The sequence below is a fragment of the Episyrphus balteatus genome, chromosome 4 (assembly GCF_945859705.1).
Source record: "Episyrphus balteatus chromosome 4, idEpiBalt1.1, whole genome shotgun sequence".
NCBI classification, from domain to species: Eukaryota; Metazoa; Arthropoda; class Insecta; order Diptera; family Syrphidae; genus Episyrphus; species Episyrphus balteatus.
In genome coordinates this window covers 66,401,366-66,415,657 of record NC_079137.1, presented here as the reverse complement: position 1 = coordinate 66,415,657, position 14,292 = coordinate 66,401,366, and the positions used below count along the sequence as shown (strand labels likewise).

General features: G+C 30.6%; 2 protein-coding genes across 2 annotated transcripts; both read left to right on the top strand.

Annotated features, from left to right (window-relative positions):
• The first annotated feature begins 1,624 nt into the window (after window positions 1-1,624).
• LOC129919326 (uncharacterized) lies at window positions 1,625-2,321 on the top strand. The gene is made up of 3 exons (XM_056000184.1): window positions 1,625-1,681; window positions 1,739-2,068; window positions 2,132-2,321. Exons 1-3 carry the CDS (start codon window positions 1,625-1,627, stop codon window positions 2,312-2,314), a joined length of 570 nt encoding a protein of 189 aa, XP_055856159.1. The 3' UTR covers window positions 2,315-2,321.
• Window positions 2,322-4,334: 2,013 nt separating this feature from the next.
• LOC129919601 (transient receptor potential cation channel subfamily V member 5) lies at window positions 4,335-7,978 on the top strand. The gene is made up of 9 exons (XM_056000541.1): window positions 4,335-4,737; window positions 4,802-5,028; window positions 5,081-5,591; window positions 5,645-5,918; window positions 6,035-6,147; window positions 6,212-6,319; window positions 6,741-6,892; window positions 6,955-7,489; window positions 7,554-7,978. The coding sequence occupies exons 1-9, from the start codon at window positions 4,339-4,341 to the stop codon at window positions 7,719-7,721; spliced, it is 2,487 nt and encodes an 828-aa protein (XP_055856516.1). The 5' UTR covers window positions 4,335-4,338; the 3' UTR covers window positions 7,722-7,978.
• Window positions 7,979-14,292: the final 6,314 nt, after the last annotated feature.

The following is a 14,292-nucleotide window of genomic DNA, read 5'->3' as shown; positions in this document are numbered from 1 at the left end:
ACTGTCTACATTAGGGAAGATAAGGAGAGGAAGAATTTTTTTTGGATAGCTGGCAAAACAATTTCTTGTTTCCTACTTCAAGGAACGTGATGTAGAAAGTACCATGTTTGTTTAAATATGATTAAAACCAGCGTATAAGCAAGACGTTTCCATAGATACCTAATTTGTCAAATTACAATAATTAATGTTGAAGCTATGATGGATCAGATGAACATACAACATACACATTACATTATTAGTAAGTTACAATCATGGTTGTAAATAATCATTAAAATAAAAAAAAAAATATTTATTGCAAATACAAAATTTTGAATTAAAAAAAAATATTTATTGCAAACGGAAAAAATTTTGTATTGCATTGAATTTTTTTTTTTTTTTTTAATGCAGAAAATTTTTTATTTGCAGTAGATTTTTTTTAATGCAAAATATTTTTTTTATGCATATTTTTCAGTTGCAATAAGAAGTTATGTATTCGTACAGATAACAATCAGACATGACATTACGAGCATAGAGAATGCAAAATAAGGGTCCCAGAAGTTTGTCTGTCAGTATGTCTGTATAAGGAGCTACAGCCTAAACGGATGAACCGATTGACTTCAAACCTTGGTATGTAGCATTTTTTGGAGATTCTCCAAAAAATTCTCAAAAAAAAACTCACCAAAAAATGCTCCATCGATTTTGTTTAAAACATTCAACTGTTTGATGAAAAAACATTTATTTGAAAATCATTATTAACGGTACCTGTCATAGAACCGCATTTTTCAAATCTGATTTTCTACCAAACTGCTTATTGAATTTTAACGAAATTTTTTATACAAACGCATTTATACAATTTTAATATAAATAAATAGTTTTTGAATTTAAAAAAAAATAAAAAATTTTTTTTGAAAAATTAAATTTTCGAAAACGAGACATTAGACTTTTTTGAAATTTTGGTTTCAGATGTTGATTGGTGATTTCTACAAAATGGCTTACCAATTTTTTTTCCAAAAAATTATTTATAAAAAATTAGTTTTTTGAAAAACGGCTCTAACGATTTTGAATTTTTTTTAAAGTGCACTTAATGTATCAAATAAAACTGCATACTTGTTTTGGAGGGCAATTTGATTTCAGATGTAGTTTTTTTAATTTATTTTTTTTTTTATATATAGTACATTTCCCAAATTTCTATATAAAATAATTTCAATTTCTAGATAAAAAGTATTTAAAATTTAAGCAATTTGAACTCTAAGAGCAAATTCGTGCGACCCATTCGTGAATTTTATTTTTAATACAATTTCAAATGAATTGTTTTTCAATTGATATTTTTACAACTCTGGTTAAGAGTTAAGTTAATAAAAGCGTAATAATTAGAACTACCACAATCAACCTTGGCAAGTATTCTTCTAATTTAATTCATTTATTTATTTTGATATAAAATTTGCTGACCCTCTAATGTTTATTGTTATATTTTAGAATGTTTTATAGGAAAACTACTCATTATCATATCTTATTCAATAATTAGGTACCAACGAGATACATTATCTTATTTGTAATTATTGAATGATTGTACTATATTTTAAATAAATTTATATTTGTAAAAAAAAAAATACAAATTCTATTTCCATCCAGTTATGTTTTAAATATGGTCAAGCTCCATATTCTTTCAATTTTATTGTTTTTATCTAATTCCTTTGCCCAAGTAAATATTTTTTAATTTTTTTAAAAGAAGAACTTTTTGAAACTATTTTTATCTTAGCACAATTTAAACTTAATATTTGATGACATTAAATGTTCTGCCGACACTAAAGATTACATCAAATTTTTTACCTGTTCAATTGACAAATCACCAGAATTTCCTGTACTAAATGTTGACTTTCAAATGAAAAAAGAAGTTCAAGAATTTCGTGTTAATTTTGCTGTTTATGCTTCAACTAGGACGAAGAAAAAATTTACAGCATTTAAAGTTGAGGGTGTAAACTATTGTGATTTACAAGAAAAAGAAACTGTTATTGCTCCAATTGCCAAGACATTGTATGATATGATTAAAAGAGCTGGAACTCTTCCGGGAAGGTGTCCTATTGCAGCTGTAAGTAAAAGATAGTTTTTTTTTTTTTTAATTTAAAATTTACCATAGTTTTTTTGTTTACAGGACTTTCATTACTCATTCAATAACATTTCTGTAAATCAAGATTTATTACCATCTTATTTTCCAAAAGTTAATGTTAAAATTGTTCTTTCATATCACAATAAAAAACAACGATTTTTTACCATTACGACACTGGGTCGAGTAACTAATAACAAAATGGAAGGTAAAAATAGAAGAAGATCTTGAAATTTATTTTGCTTTGTATTATTTAAATACAGTCGACTCCCTCTAAGTTGAACTTTCACGGGAATCGAAAATCGGTTCGAGTTAGATTGATTTTTTTTTTAATATTTTTCTTCAAAATTGTTCATTAAAAATGGTGAAAAAGCTCAACTTAGAGGGAGTTCGACTTAGAGGGAGTCGACTGTAATAAAATTTTAATATTTATATTTGTATGTTCCAAAAGTTAAATAAAAGAATTAAAATGAAAATAAGTACAATTATATTCGTTTGGAAAGCTCTCAGGGCCGGAGCGGCAAGTTTACTCGTTTGTTAAGTTAGCGTCCTTGTACAATGTACAACCCGTACGGTTCGTTATTGTTCCTTCTTCTCCAATCCTCAATCCAATCATCAATGCAGACTGCATCTTATAATGTCACCCCCAGAATGAAAAACAGTAAAATAAATGAAATTCGATTTATTCTATATAACTATGATTTTTTACTTGCTCTTTATAATAGGCAAATTTTGGAATCGCGAAAATTCGAACTGCCATACAACCGATTTTTAAAAAAAAAAATTTTTTTAATTGAGGGCCAATTTTTCAATTATCAGATAAACCTCAGTTAGAGCTTATTCCTAGCTTATTATTTTTTATATGGACATTTAGAGCGGAGTTCAGAGTTTTTACCCAAGTAAAAAATTTTTCTCAAGCACAAGTCTGAGATGCATTTTCTGAGTATTTTTCCAAGCATTTATTTCAAAATTTCCTCACTTGGAATTTATAAGCTAATAGTAAAGAAACCCTTAGGTTTTTTTTTAACGTAACGAGTAGCTGAAGTGGGCCAAATGCAAGAGCAAATGTTCACTTGAGTAACATTCTGAATTCCGCTCTTATTCTTCTGATAGTTTAACTGACGAAAAATAATTTTTGGACTTAAAAAATATATTATTTTTTTTTTTTTTTTATTTTTTGAAAATTTGTATTTATAATAAGTTCGAAACGAAAATGTGATTTTTTAACTGAGGCACAACTGTGCTGGAGTTCGTAAAAAATCTTAGCTCAGCATAATTTTAGAAAGATTTTTGTATGGGAGCTAAAATTAAGCTCGATCTGTGTAGTAGTCCTAAGGAACAAAAATTTAAATCAATAGTAGGTAGATTAGGATAATTTAAGGGGTGATTTTAGGATATATTTAAAAAATTGTTCTATAGGAAAGCTCTATCTACCACTGATATCACTTTTTATTAAAACTTTGCTATCTATAAGGCGCATTACTCCTTGGTCCGCCACCTCGCCCCCCTCCAAGCAACACAAATGGTTTATCCATGCCTCTTCTTAATTCCTTCTTTATTTAGTCTTACATCGGTTAATTATTTATTTAGTGCGTATTACTTCTTTATTAAAAATTCTTTCTTAATTCCTTTTATAGAACAGTGCACTTCTGATTTGTATCTACTTATTATAAACTTGAATCCTTCTTTAAAAAGAATGTCAGAAGCTCTTTAGAATTCTTAACTCCTTCTTTAAGTAATTATGTGCTATTTGTGTACTTTAAAAAATGTCTTGTTCAAAGCTCCTATGACTTTAAGCCTATGACATATAAGGGCACTATGCCAAAATTCTATTAAAGTTTAAATAAAAATAGCTTCTGGGATGAAATTTCAACAATACTATAGCAAGACAAGAAAAAGCGTCCTTAATATATCGCCTATAATAAATAGACCAAGACTTTTAAAGTAATCATCTTTAATGGTTCGTCAATTAGCTGCCCTACATGCTTCCTCTATGTATCACTCTTAATTATGAAACCTTTAGCCTCTTAGCAACCTGTTAAATCAATATCAATGTTGTCGTCCTTCTTATAAACACATATTTATTCTAGAACCAACAACTAAGAAAAAAAATAAAACCACAAAATCAATTCTCCGTCACCATCATGTTATAGCCTAAAGAAAATAAGTTCATCAATAAATTTAGCTTTAATAAAAATATAGTATAAAATGAATTAAAAAGTGTGGTACTAAAATTCCGTCAATTTCATTGAAAAATGGGTAATACCGAAAGTAACGTAACCAGTGGTGTTAAAAAACAAGCTGGAGTCTCCACACAAGCACTTTATAAGTTCGTCAATTTAAAAGGTGGTGGTCTTTTGGTGGATATGATGAAACGAGCTTGTCAAAGTAAACAATTTGCTGAAATTGACCATGCCATTAAGACAAAAGTCGAACCATTTCTGTATAATAAAGGTGCAGGGAAATACATTCCAATATCAAAAATGGTTCTATTACGAAACAAAGAAAGGCCCAGGTATAAACAACTTCCGGAAATAAGAGCCTTGGAAAATCCTGATGATGATTTTAACATTGACGAACATTGTCCAGAGGTTTCAGAAGATGAGTATATGGCCAATCCGAGTCTTTATCGATTGGTTTGCTGGAATTTGAATGTAAGGGACTTTTTCTATAAACTTCTTAAACAAGGATTCTCAATGGAGGTATTTTTTGTTTTAGCTTCGAGGGGCTGTGGGAGAAACAATTCTTCATTTGTGCCTCTTGAACGCCACATCTTTACACGCAGATTTGGCAAAGAGACTTCTTAGGTTTTACCCGAAACTGATTTTGGATATCTACGTTTCTGACGAATACTATGGTGAATCAGTCTTACATATTGCTATTGTGAATGAAGATCCAGCGATGGTTAAGTATATTCTAGATGCGGGAGCAGATGTTCAAGAGAGGTAAGCCTCGATTAAAAACCTCTAATCTCAAGCCCTGTAACCCTTCTTTCAGATGTTGTGGTGCTTTTATGAGTGCTGAAGACACAAAACCATCTCGCTATGACTCTCCAAATCATGAGTACGTCGGAGTTGCTCCATTCAGTAACTACGAGGGCTATGTTTACTGGGGCGAATACCCTCTAAGCTTTGCAGCTTGCTTAAATCAGGAAGATTGCTTTCGGCTTGTTTTGGCACGAGGTGCAGATCCAGACTTACAAGATACCAATGGCAACACTGTTCTTCATATGCTGGTTGTCTATGAAAAGGCTCAAATGTTTGACGTCGGCTATGAGGTTGGGTCAAGCCTGCACATTAGAAACGTTCAAAATATGACACCGTTAACTTTAGCCGCAAAGTTGGGTAGAGTTGAGATGTTCTTTCATATCATGAATATAGAAAGAGAAATCTATTGGCAGTTGGGAAGTATAACTTGTGCTGCTTATCCTTTGTCAAAGATTGACACAATTGATCGGGAGACAGGAAATATTAATAAGGATTCAGCTTTGAATTTAGTTGTTTTTGGGGTAAGATTTTTGATGGTTTCAAAAGGTTTTTTGAAATAAAATTTGGATTTCAGGATAAATATGAACATTTGGAGCTATTGGATGGGGTTTTGATTGATCTTCTCAAAACTAAATGGAATACTTTTGTCAAATCGCGATTTTATAAACAATTTCATCTCTTCTCTTTGTATTTTATGTTCTCTTTGGTGAGTTACACTCTTCGACCTGGGCCACCAATGGAAGACGATGATGATGAAAATGACGATAAAATGCAAAGTAATGCAACAGAGGGCGTTGCAGGTAGAGTAAATTCAATGAATAAAACAGTTTTGAGGAGGAACTTTACTCGCATTAATTTGAGGGAGAAATATGATGAAAGAAAACCACAACTTTTTCAAGATTATGGTAAATCGAAAGGCATTTTTAACTACAACTTTAACAAGTCTAAACAACTTCTTTTTAAGATTGGTTAAATCTAACGGAATATTTTGAACTTGAGGAAGAAGACACTGGGCCATCATGGTGGACAGCATACGAAGAATGTCCTTTGATGCATTTGGAAACTACAAAAGCAAAGGTAGAAAAACTTGAATGAGTTTTAAGTCTCCCAATCATAATGACATCTTAAGACTCATTTTTAGATCCGAGTTGTTTGTGAAATTGTTATATTTTTCGGATCAATTCTTTATATAATGGCTGCGCTGCGAGAATCGAGATTTTTGGGTTATAAGATGTTCGTTGAAAATTTGGTAAGTTACACTTTCAGAAGATCTGATGAAAAAACATTAAATGGCGCCCAACGCGAGTTTTTTTAACTAACAACCTAAAAGTAAAGCTTGAAAGTAAAACCGAAAGCGTACCTTTTGCTGAAAATATTTTAGAAATTACAAAGAAAAAATGTATTTAAAAAAGTGGCGCCCAACGAACGTTTTGATTCCTCCCGCAGTGAATACTGTTTCAGATTTCCATACGTCATGATTCTGCAAGAGCTCTTCAGGGATCTTCCAGCTGTTTAATATGTGTACGGTTCTACAAGATCTCTTCTCGTTTAATTTGGAGTTGAGTTGAAAAGTGGCGCTAACAGTAGTTTTTAAAGTTTTTTTATGACCTTACATAAAGAAGTTGGTTTTTTTTTTTTTTTGTTTTCTTATGAATATTTGTTCCTTACAGATGACAGCGCCATCTCGTGTAATGTTCCTATTTTCTTGTTGTTTGATGATGACAATACCCTGGTTGCGATTATCTTGCATGACCGAAGTTGATGATCATGTTGCTGTTGTTATAATGCTTACTACTGCCCCTTATTTTCTATTTTTCTGTCGGTAAGATCTTTTTCATTTCTCAATGAAGATTTTATTTAACCATCATGTTTTCTCTTTATAAGTGGTTTCAAAACAGTTGGACCTTTCGTTGTGATGATCTATCGCATGGTAATGGGAGATCTTTTACGATTTGTTTCAATTTATCTTGTTTTCGTGATGGGCTTTTCTCAAGCTTATTACATAATTTTTCTAACATTCGACAACCCTGCCACTCCGGATGACATCGATGACACTCAATCGAATCCGATGCCATCGCCTATGGAATCTATTGTGGCTATGTTCTTGATGTCATTGACAAATTTCGGTGACTACTATGGAGCAATGTCATCAACGGAACACGAAGTTGAGGCAAAAATTTTGTTTGTCCTTTTTATGGTTATTGTTGGAGTGCTGTTAGTGAACATGTTGATTGCTATGATGGGTAACACTTATCAAAAAATTGCTGAAACAAGAAATGAATGGCAACGCCAATGGGCTCGAATTGTTTTGGTTGTGGAGAGAGGTGTGTCACCAGCTGAGAGGCTTAAGAATTTTATGAATTACAGTCAACCTATGTCGGATGGGAGGAGGGCATTGGTTTTGAGGTTGAATATGAATGTGAGTTGTTCAAAAAAAATTAAAGGGAAGCATTAGTAATAAATTCCTTCATTGTCTTTTACAGGAAGAAGCCAAAGAAGAAATGAAAGAAGTTTTAGAAATGAAAAGAATACATCAAAGATTTAAGAACAAACGAAAAGTTGAACGTGAACTACGAGAACAAAAGAAGAAACAAGAATATGAAAAGTACTTTGGGCCACCCAAAAAAGAAGATGAAGAGGAAGAGTTTTAAAGAAATATTGAAATTCCATTTAGCAATGGACAAATTGGTGGAAACTCGGACTTCAAATTTAAGTTTTACAAAATCCTTTTTCACAAAATTTTGATCTAATTTCAAAAAAATTTGCTCAAGCAAGAAAAAACAAAAACAAGCGGCTATTGAAAAAAACAAAATTTTGAAATGCAGTTTCCTATAAAAAAAATGCATTTTCGAAACTCAAAATCGTTGTTAATATTTTTAATCGGCCTTATCACGAATTCCATTCGTATCGGAAAGGAGATGGGGCAAAATTATATGGGACTTGGGCCATGAGCGTACATTAATGAGACTAGTCTCGAATTGAAGCTGGAGCTTAGTATATTCAATATATGAAGTTTTTTTTAAAATCGAAAGTCAGGGTCCTGAGATATAAGGCTCCAAAGTTCGTTCTGATAACCATTTTCTGTCCCTTTTATATGCAAATATCATTAGAACTATAAGAGCTATATGTATGTTTTTGATGTCAAATGAAAGGTTGTTTTTGTGCCTTTTCAACAATATATAACACATATTACACATAAAAAAGAAACGGCGAAAAAATAAAGAAAAAGTAAAATATTAATGAAAAAGAGAGTAATCCTGAACAAGTTTAAGGTTGACCTGAAAAAAACGACAAAAACTAAGGATGAGGCTTTGTTCCTGAAAGCCTCTGCAATAATAATCCGCTTTTACCAAAATCGGATTAGATATTTTTTCGAGATATCCCCATAAAAGGGTTTTTTTTGTGAAAATTCATACCAAAGCAAGGCACGAGTACGATAACTTAGGCGCCGAGAATTGACAACGGCTATTTGTAGAGGTGTTCAATACAAATATTTTTTCTTACGGGAGGGGGGGTCAATGTCCCTCCTTTTAGGCGGGAGGGGCAATTTTCAAAAGAAATACTTGAAATCATAAAAAAATTATTAAAAAACAACGGCAACACTTACAGTTATCAATGATACTTTTTTCAAAAGCTAGAGTTATACACTTGATTTTAATTTTTAAATCAAACATTTCAATCAATCGTTTTTGAAATAATCGATTTCAAAATCAACATTTGGGAAAAATAAGATTAAAAAAATACATTGGATACTATTTTTGTCAAGTTTTTCAATGAGAAATTGATTGATGAGTAAATTGTATCAATAATTTCCTAATCAAACACTGAAAACCATATCTTCTTATGCTTTCTAGTTTTTGAGAAAATTGTAAAATAAGAAAACTTTTTTCAAATCCTTCAGTGGATTAAGTTTTTGGGGACTATTCTCTGCACCATCAGGGCTCTCCTGCGGTGAGCGTACAATGGGAATCTAGTTTTTTTTTTTAAGAAGAACAAAGCTCTTTACTGACTCTATGTATGAATATCGATCTTTTCTGATTTTTGATAATGGTAAACAGCCAAGAAAATAAAAATCTGATTAAGAAATTAGTTTTTCTCTTTTTCATTTTTCTCAAAAAATAGAAGCAAGGCATAAGAAGATATGGTTTTCAGTGTTTGATTAGGAAATTATTGATACAATTTACTCATCAATCAATTTCTCATTGAAAAACTTGACAAAAATAGTATCCAATGTATTTTTTTAATCTTATTTTTCCCAAATGTTGATTTTGAAATCGATTATTTCAAAAACGATTGATTGAAATGTTTGATTTAAAAATTAAAATCAAGTGTATAACTCTAGCTTTTGAAAAAAGTATCATTGATAACTGTAAGTGTTGCCGTTGTTTTTTAATAATTTTTTTATGATTTCAAGTATTTCTTTTGAAAATTGCCCCTCCCGCCTAAAAGGAGGGACATTGACCCCCCCTCCCGTAAGAAAAAATATTTGTATTGAACACCTCTACAAATAGCCGTTGTCAATTCTCGGCGCCTAAGTTATCGTACTCGTGCCTTGCTTTGGTATGAATTTTCACAAAAAAAACCCTTTTATGGGGATATCTCGAAAAAATATCTAATCCGATTTTGGTAAAAGCGGATTATTATTGCAGAGGCTTTCAGGAACAAAGCCTCATCCTTAGTTTTTGTCGTTTTTTTCAGGTCAACCTTAAACTTGTTCAGGATTACTCTCTTTTTCATTAATATTTTACTTTTTCTTTATTTTTTCGCCGTTTCTTTTTTATGTGTAATATGTGTTATATATTGTTGAAAAGGCACAAAAACAACCTTTCATTTGACATCAAAAACATACATATAGCTCTTATAGTTCTAATGATATTTGCATATAAAAGGGACAGAAAATGGTTATCAGAACGAACTTTGGAGCCTTATATCTCAGGACCCTGACTTTCGATTTAAAAAAAAACTTCATATATTGAATATACTAAGCTCCAGCTTCAATTCGAGACTAGTCTCATTAATGTACGCTCATGGCCCAAAAACGCCCCATCTCCTTTGCTACGATTCCCGAGAGAACAACCACGGAATCTGTTCGTGATGATAAATTTTATACAAATCGTCGCTACGATCAGATTTGGTACCTAATAGTTTTTCTTTCGAAAATCGTAGAAAATTTCCGATACGAATGGAATTCGTAATAAGTCCGAATATGTTTGCATTTGAAACTTAAATTGTCTAAAAATAATTAATTAAAATATACGTACTTTTGGTGGTAACCATTTTCGAAATAAATTTCTGAAAGTGAAAATGTATAAAAGTTTTTTAATTCCAAAATAAAATTGCAGGTACCTACTCATAGCAAAAGTTGCTTAGAATATCAATACCTTTAAGATAAAAATGGGAGAACAATTTTAGATAAAAATTGGAGAACAATTGAAACTTACATATGTATATTTATTATTTTTCTTATTTTTAAAGTAACTTCTTAAATGATTTTGACTTCCAAGCTAAAATTATCAAAAAAATTTTTTTTTAATTCTAAATCGACAGAACGGTTTTTTTTTTATAAATGTAAATTTTCAAGCACTTTTCAAAAATTATTAAACTGCTTTTCTACAAGAAATACATGAAAAAAATCATCAACTCATTTTCAAAAAATAGAGATGTTCAAAGCAAGAAAGTATTCTGTACCATGATTAGTTAGTAACAAGTCAACAAAAATTTCATTCATATCAAAAGTATGGCCTTATACGCTACCGTACAAAGAACAGATCTCTAAAGGCATTTTGCGTATGAATTTATGAATTTCTTTATCTATTTGCATCAACGAGACCATAATTATACAGGATGTGTCCCACAGTCACCGCCCCAAATGAAAACCATGGATTTCCAAGGTAATTTTAAGTCGAATAACTTAAGAGGTAATTTTCTCGTTTTCGTCCCGTTTTCGAGTGATGACGGTTTTTATTGCTTTTGCTCTCTTTTTCCTTAACTGTGGCCTGATTATGGAATACGAAGTCGATTGTTTAAAATTCGATATCTCCCTTTCGACTCGAATCGCTCAATTATGGAATTTGCAAACGTTAATTATACGTTGCGTCTTTTTACGCTTTATCTTTGCCAAACTAACGTTTGGTTCCCAAATTTTTTTTTTATAACCAATCAAGAATTTATTAGTTTTAGCTTGTCCCAACTTTTTTTTCTGTGGACAACCGTTTCTCAGCATCAAAAACACAATTTTTTCGTTTTTTAAGTTGTTTTTTTCAATTTCATATTATTTTATTCAAATAAAAAACAAAATTTTTCAATTGTCAGATAAACCTCACTTAGGCCCAATTTATTCACTCTCCATTATTTTTAAAGGCTCCATTAAAAATTATAAAACTGTCAAATCGCATACAAATTTTAAAATTTCCCTTTTTTAATGGCGACTTTAAATTTAATGGAGTGTGAATAAATTGGACCTTAGGCCCAATTTATTCACACTCCATTAAATTTAAAGTCTCAATTAAAAACGGGAAATTTTAAAATTTGTATGTGATTTGACAGATTTTTTATTTTTAATGGGGCCTTTAAATATAATGGAGAGTGAATAAATTGGACCTTAAAGCTTATTCCTAGGAATAAAAGTTTTTTTTTATATTGACATTTATTCTTCGGATTGTCTAATGTGGACTTTTTACGAGTCAATTTTTGCCGTGCGGCGAAGCTTTTCGACTCGCAGGCGACTAAAGTGACATTCCCCATAGAAAAATCCTAGTCGACCGACAAATCGTGCGGTTAAATCGACTCGTGAAAAGTCGGCATAACTGACGATTGAAAAATCCAGGACTTAAATGAGTATTAATTTAGTTAGCTTAATATTAAAGCCCAGATTGTTTTCTTGAAAATTTTTTTTTTTTATATAAAAAAGATTACTGAAAATAATTTTAAAAAAATAAACAAACTGAGTGAATTAAAAAAAAAAACTAATGTTTAAACACAAAATTAATGTTCCACATACACCACAGTGACCCCAGAAGTTTAAACTTAAAATGATAGAAAATGAAACCACCTGCTTTTTCGGCGCAGGGACATAAGTCCCCGGGACACAAGTCCCGAATTTTTTTTTCGGGACTAATGTCCCACTTTACTGGGTCATAAGTCCCGAATCCAATTCGGGAATTACGACCCACCTTACTGAGACATTAGTCCCGAAAAAAATTTTCGGGACTTATGTCCCACGTATTTTTTTTTGCATAAATATATTTATAGAGACTATTAGAGACTACAGCTGACGAAATAATAGAACCGATATTGTTCTCACGATTTTTTTTTCGTAGTACCAACTCCGATGTAAGGTACGGTTACAAGCTGTTGGAAAACTAAAGAAAAGTTTGCAAATTTATTGGTTAGTCGAAATTGCATCGTGACAAAATATAAACAAATGTATTAAGTGAAAGTTTAATAATTGAAATTTGTGATAAACGATATGAGTACTTACCAGGGTGAAGCGGAAAAAAATTTCTCAGAATCGAATCTCTTTAATTTGCACAACCCAAACGCGAAGCGGAAAAAAATTTTGCCCACGGGAGAATCCATTTTGAGGTGTGGAAATAAAAATTCGCGCGAATTTTTATTTCCACACCTCAAAATGGATTCTCCCGTGGGCAAAATTTTTTTCCGCTTCGCGTTTGGGTTGTGCAAATTAAAGAGATTCGATTCTGAGAAATTTTTTTCCGCTTCACCCTGGTAAGTACTCATATCGTTTATCACAAATTTCAATTATTAAACTTTCACTTAATACATTTGTTTATATTTTGTCACGATGCAATTTCGACTAACCAATAAATTTGCAAACTTTTCTTTTGTTTTCCAACAGCTTGTAACCGTACCTTACATCGGAGTTGGTACTACGAAAAAAAAAATCGTGAGAACAATATCGGTTCTATTATTTCGTCAGCTGTAGTCTCTAATAGTCTCTATAAATATATTTATGCAAAAAAAAATACGTGGGACATAAGTCCCGAAAATTTTTTTCGGGACTAATGTCTCAGTAAGGTGGGTCGTAATTCCCGAATTGGGTTCGGGACTTATGACCCAGTAAAGTGGGACATTGGTCCCGAAAAAAAAATTCGGGACTTATGTCCCGGGGACTTATGTCCCTGCGCCGCTTTTTCTAGGAAAAAAAGAAATGAAACAAGTTTTTTTGTGGTTTTAAACATTTACTCTGCTCTCCCATTCATGTTTTTATTTTTTTTTATTTTGTCTTTAAAATTGTTTAAAAATTACAATTATACATTAACAGATGTAATTAACAAAAAAAAATGATGTTTATATTTTATTTTTTATTATTTTTGTTTTTATTTATTTATTTTTTTAAAAATGGAATTCTCATTGAAGACAATAATACAAATAATACATACATATTAAAAAAAAAAGTTTAAAAAGATTAAAACTAAATTAACAAACAAGGAAAAAAATAAAATCAAACATTTATATTATTTGGCTATCGTTCCAAACTAAACAAAAATTAAACCGACAAAAATAAGTTTACATTGTTAACTTTTTTTTTATAATACTCAAAATGGAAAGAAAAATGGAAATAAATTTAAAAGCTGCCTTTTAATGAGAAAAATCTGTTAACTTGTTTTTTGTTTTCAATATTTTTGTATTGTTTTTTTTTTTTTTAATAAATGCTTGGCACTAAGGTTTTACATTCTAGATACTGTATAAATGGTTAAAATGGTTACTATTTTTTTTTCTTTTTAGAAAATAAAATATGTTAAGAAGAAATACATGTATATACGTTGTTTTTTTTTTAATAAAAAATAAAAATGGACGAATAATGGAAACTAATAATACCTTAAATTGCTTTTTATAAAGAACTTTGTTCTTAAGTTTTTTTTTTTTTTTTTGATATTAATAACTCTCTCATGCATAAAAATACTTATTGAAATATATATTGTTTAAATTGTATTCGCTTTTTATTTTTGGCAAAATACTTCTATTTTTGTATTCAATTTATTTAATTATTGCCAGTGATTTTTTTTTATTAAATTGGGTGAGAGATAAAGGAGAGAGTCAAATGGCTTAAAGGAAAGTCTTCCTTTAGCAAAAATCGACTCCCTCTTTTTTCAACTTATCTCTTTATAATCATCACCCTTCCTTAAACGTGTCAATTTGATTTGATGTGAAAAATGTTTTTATCTAAAAAAAAAAGCAAAAAATGTGTTAAATCTTACA

Bases quoted from the DNA above. Each gene is read 5' to 3' on its own strand.
- LOC129919326 (XM_056000184.1), top strand. From the start codon at position 1,625: ATGGTCAAGCTCCATATTCTTTCAATTTTATTGTTTTTATCTAATTCC. The intron at 1,682-1,738 runs GTAAATATTTTT...TTTTTATCTTAG, and splicing joins TATCTAATTCCTTTGCCCAA to CACAATTTAAACTTAATATT. The intron at 2,069-2,131 runs GTAAGTAAAAGA...TTTTGTTTACAG, and splicing joins GAAGGTGTCCTATTGCAGCT to GACTTTCATTACTCATTCAA.
- LOC129919601 (XM_056000541.1), top strand. From the start codon at position 4,339: ATGGGTAATACCGAAAGTAACGTAACCAGTGGTGTTAAAAAACAAGCT. The intron at 5,029-5,080 runs GTAAGCCTCGAT...CCCTTCTTTCAG, and splicing joins GGAGCAGATGTTCAAGAGAG to ATGTTGTGGTGCTTTTATGA. The intron at 5,592-5,644 runs GTAAGATTTTTG...TTTGGATTTCAG, and splicing joins TGAATTTAGTTGTTTTTGGG to GATAAATATGAACATTTGGA.